The following is a 3,870-nucleotide window of genomic DNA, read 5'->3' on the forward strand; positions in this document are numbered from 1 at the left end:
CCGTTTCCAGCTTCACTGAAAGTAATTCCTAATGTAAAGGACCTCAGGTTAGTACAGTTAGGAAATATATAATTTACTGCACTACTATTTCTTCAAAGACTTCTGTTGGTTCATGTTTTGTACCTGTAACCCTTAGAATACTAGGCCAGTCTAATTTGAAACATCTTAACCAGTCTAGACCCAATAAGGTCTGTCCTTTACCTTTGACTACTGTCAATGGTAACTTGCCTATCTCTTGATCATTATACTATACTTTGACTTATGATGAACCAACTGTAACGAGTTGTTGCTCGTTAAGCAGTTTAAGATATAATTGTTTAGCATCCTTTACTACCTAACTATTTATTTATGTAAATAGCTGTTATGATAATTATCTTACATAAAGTTAAACCTTACTGTTAAACCTAAAGGGCAGTATTCCTTTGGAGTTTGGAGCATTAGCTTACGTTCATGGCTCTACTGTATATTTGACTTATACCAATAAAGTCTTGGATTATTATGAAGAAGGTTTACTCTCCAACGTATTACATGGTGGCAGCGGTATTTTAATGGACCCATACGTGCAGAAATACCAGGATGTCTTCGTTTCACAGTCTTCTGCCATCCGCCAGTTTCAATGTGGATGATAGGAATGCAGCAGAAAGGTGGAGGGAATGGCGAGAAAGGTGGAAGTGCTATGCTGTCGCAACAGAGTTAAGTAAAAAGACTCCCGAAGTGCAAGTTTCTGTGTTACTTACAGTTATTGGGCCTGAGGCTCATAAAGTTTTCAACACATTTCAACTTTCTGATGAAGATCGGAAAGATCAGAATGCAGTGCTGGCAGCATTTGAAAAATATTTTCACCCAAGCAAAAACACTGCATTTGAACGTTACCGTTTCAATATTCGGGCACAGATGGATGGAGAATCTTTTGATCAGTATGTAACGGCTCTGCGTCACATAGCGTTGGGTTGTGATTTTGCGAATATAACACAAGAAGAAATATTAAGAGACAGGATTATGTTTGGCATTTCGGATGATAAGGTCAGAGATCGTCTTCTTTGGGAAAGGAATCTAACTTTGGAGAGAACCTTAGAGATTTGTCGAGTTAGCGAGGTATCTATAGCACAGCAAGAGGAGATCAACAGAGTATTAGAAAGCAAGGTTATTACTGTATCTACAAAGCCGAAGGATCCAGTTGGAAGAATGAAGCCAGTGACGGATGTTCATCGCAAATTGGAAAAAACGGACTGGATTACTGATTGTAGGTTCTGTGGTAAAAGTCACAGGAAAGTAAAGGAAGTTTGTCCAGCAGGGTAAGTGGTGCATAAATTGCAAAAAACTTAATCACTTTAAGTATTTAAATGTCCTGCATTAATGGTGCAACAAACGAATTTGAAATCGCTTAATAGCATGAGGGAGGCTGATTTGGAAGAAAACGACTCGTCATGTATATTCACAGTGAAAACGGTAGCTAGTATCAAGATGACTAAGGAACAAACTGTTACACTTAAAGTTAGTCCACTGCGCTACATAAGATTCCAGATAGACTGCGGAGCAGATTGTAATGTACTGCCACTCCATGTGTACCAAGCTGCAACTGGTGACTCAGAGTTGAAGGAGGTAGGGCTGTCTTCAACCACATTGTATGTTTATGGGCAAAAAGGCATTCGTTCCTTTGGCAGTGTGTGTATTCGTGTTTGGCGGGGAGTTCGTACCATTAATTTGAAATGTGAGTTATTGCAGGGTCAGCGATTTCATTCAATTTTGGGTTATCAAGCATGTGTGGCGTTTAATATTCTGGAAATAAAGGATAATGACCAGGTTAATCCTATATGTGACAAAGCCTTGCACGTCAATTCAGCCTGCTCTTCTGCTATTACAAAGGAACTTCTGATTGAGCGGCATCCACAAGTTTTCAGAGGTGTTGCCGGTAAGCTTGATTACAGTTATAAAATCAGAGTTAATAAGTCTGTTAACCCAGTGCAGCATGCTCCTAGAAGGGTACCTGCGCCAGTACGTTCCGTCCTGCAAAAAGAACTAGATAAGCTTGAAAGTGGAAACATAATTGCTAAGGTACAGCAACCAACGGAGTGGGTCTCCTCCTTATTAATAATACCTAAAAAAATAAAGAAATACGAATTTGCATTGATCCAAGGGATCTAAATAAGGCAGTGCTTCGTGAGCACTATCAATTACCAACACTGGAAGACATTGCCTCTCGTCTTGCAGGAGCTCGTGTGTTCACAGTCTTGGATGTGAAACACGGTTTTTGGCATGTGCCTTTGGAGGAGGAGAGCTCGTTTTAACAACTTTTAATACTCCATTTGGACGTTACCGCTGGTTGAGAATGCCATTTGGAATATGCTCGGCACCGGAAGTTTTTCAGCGTTGTATGCATCAGCTGATTGAGGACTTGAGGGAATTGAGGTAATTGCAGACGACTTTTGGTGTATGGAAAAGGAGCTACTGACATAGAGGCTATAAATGATCATGATAGAAATCTTCAGTCCTTTATCAGGCGCTGTGAAGAGCGAAACGTGGTACTGGGAACTGATAAACTCCAATTGAGACAAACTGAAGTTTCATTTATGGGTCATGTAGCAACAGACAAAGGATTAAAACCAGGACCTGAGAAAGTGAAAGCTTTAGTGGAGATGCCAGCACCTAAAGATGTTGCAGGGTACGAAGATTTCTTGGAATGGTGCAATACCTAGCTAAATTTCTGCCTAAATTAGCTGAACTGACCCTCTCCTCTGAGGGATCTTCTGCACAAGAACTCTGAATTTGTGTGGCAGGATGTTCAAAAAAAAGCTTTCAAAGCTGTTAAAGAGGCAGCCAGTAAAACACCTGTTCTACGTTATTATAGTTTGATTTCAGAGGTTACTATTCAGTGCGATGCATCCCAGTATGGAGTTGGAGCAGCCCTTTTGCAGAATGGCCAGCCCGTGGCTTTTGCATCCAGAAGTTTGTCAGAGGCAGAGCAGCATTATGCACAAATTGAAAAGGAATGTCTAGCTATTGTTTTTGAATGTGAAAGGTTTCACCATTATGTATATGGACGGGACAAGGTCACGGTGCATTCTGACCACCAACCACTGGAGTTAATTTTCAAGAAACCGTTAGCAGCAGCCCCAGCTAGGCTTCAGAGGATGTTGCTACATCTGCAGTATTATGCTTTGGAGGTTAAGTATGTCAAAGGAAAACACATGTACATTGCTGACACATTAAGCCGTGCGTTCTTGCCTAATTGCTCTGAAAATTCTGTATTCGTAAATTACCTTGAAACTGTAAAAAATGAGGCTACAACACTGATCGGAGATACCTTGATGATCACAGATGACAGATTGCAAGAGATAAAAGCTCACAGTGGAAGTGACGGTAATCTTCAAGCAGTTGCAAAAATGATCAGAGCAGGATGGCCAGATGCTAGAAATAAAGCTCCTGGGTGTGCTAGAGCTTTTTATAATTATAGAGATGAACTGCATACTGAAGATGGTTTAGTGTTCAAGGAAATCGTTTAATTGTTCCTAAGAGTCTCAGGAAACAGATGTTGGACATTGCACATCAAGGACACATTGGAGTGGAGGGTTGTCTAAGAAGGATGAGAGAAGCGCTGTTCTGGCCAGGAATGTCCTCGGATCTGAAAGCATTGGTTCAACAGTGTGATGCTTGTTTGTCAATTAGAGACCTTCCTCCTAAAGAACCGATGAAAAGTCATGAGTTTGCCCTTCGTCCATGGTCAAAAGTAGGAGCTGATCTATGTTATATTGATAATCGGATACTCCTTATAGTAGCTGATTATTTTAGCAGTTTTTCTTGAAGTATCAAGAGTAAATAATACGACATCTACTGCCATCGTTAGAGAACTACAAATTATATTTTTCGTCA

At 40.4% G+C, this 3,870-nt stretch overlaps 2 protein-coding genes across 2 annotated transcripts; both read left to right on the forward strand.

Annotated features, from left to right (window-relative positions):
• Positions 1-576: 576 nt before the first annotated feature.
• Positions 577-1,299, forward strand: LOC136827852 (uncharacterized). Its single transcript, XM_067085311.1, has one exon. It carries the CDS (start codon positions 577-579, stop codon positions 1,297-1,299), a length of 723 nt encoding a protein of 240 aa, XP_066941412.1.
• A 93-nt stretch (positions 1,300-1,392) lies between these two features.
• LOC136827853 (uncharacterized) lies at positions 1,393-3,503 on the forward strand. The gene is made up of 3 exons (XM_067085312.1): positions 1,393-2,072; positions 2,212-2,409; positions 2,741-3,503. Exons 1-3 carry the CDS (start codon positions 1,393-1,395, stop codon positions 3,501-3,503), a joined length of 1,641 nt encoding a protein of 546 aa, XP_066941413.1.
• Positions 3,504-3,870: the final 367 nt, after the last annotated feature.

Source organism: Macrobrachium rosenbergii, chromosome 42, assembly GCF_040412425.1.
Source record: "Macrobrachium rosenbergii isolate ZJJX-2024 chromosome 42, ASM4041242v1, whole genome shotgun sequence".
NCBI lineage: Eukaryota > Metazoa > Arthropoda > Malacostraca > Decapoda > Palaemonidae > Macrobrachium > Macrobrachium rosenbergii.

Bases quoted from the DNA above. Each gene is read 5' to 3' on its own strand.
- LOC136827853 (XM_067085312.1), top strand. From the start codon at position 1,393: ATGAGGGAGGCTGATTTGGAAGAAAACGACTCGTCATGTATATTCACA. The intron at 2,073-2,211 runs GTGGGTCTCCTC...CTCGTCTTGCAG, and splicing joins AAGGTACAGCAACCAACGGA to GAGCTCGTGTGTTCACAGTC. The intron at 2,410-2,740 runs GTAATTGCAGAC...CTCTCCTCTGAG, and splicing joins GAGGACTTGAGGGAATTGAG to GGATCTTCTGCACAAGAACT.
- LOC136827852 (XM_067085311.1), top strand. From the start codon at position 577: ATGTCTTCGTTTCACAGTCTTCTGCCATCCGCCAGTTTCAATGTGGAT.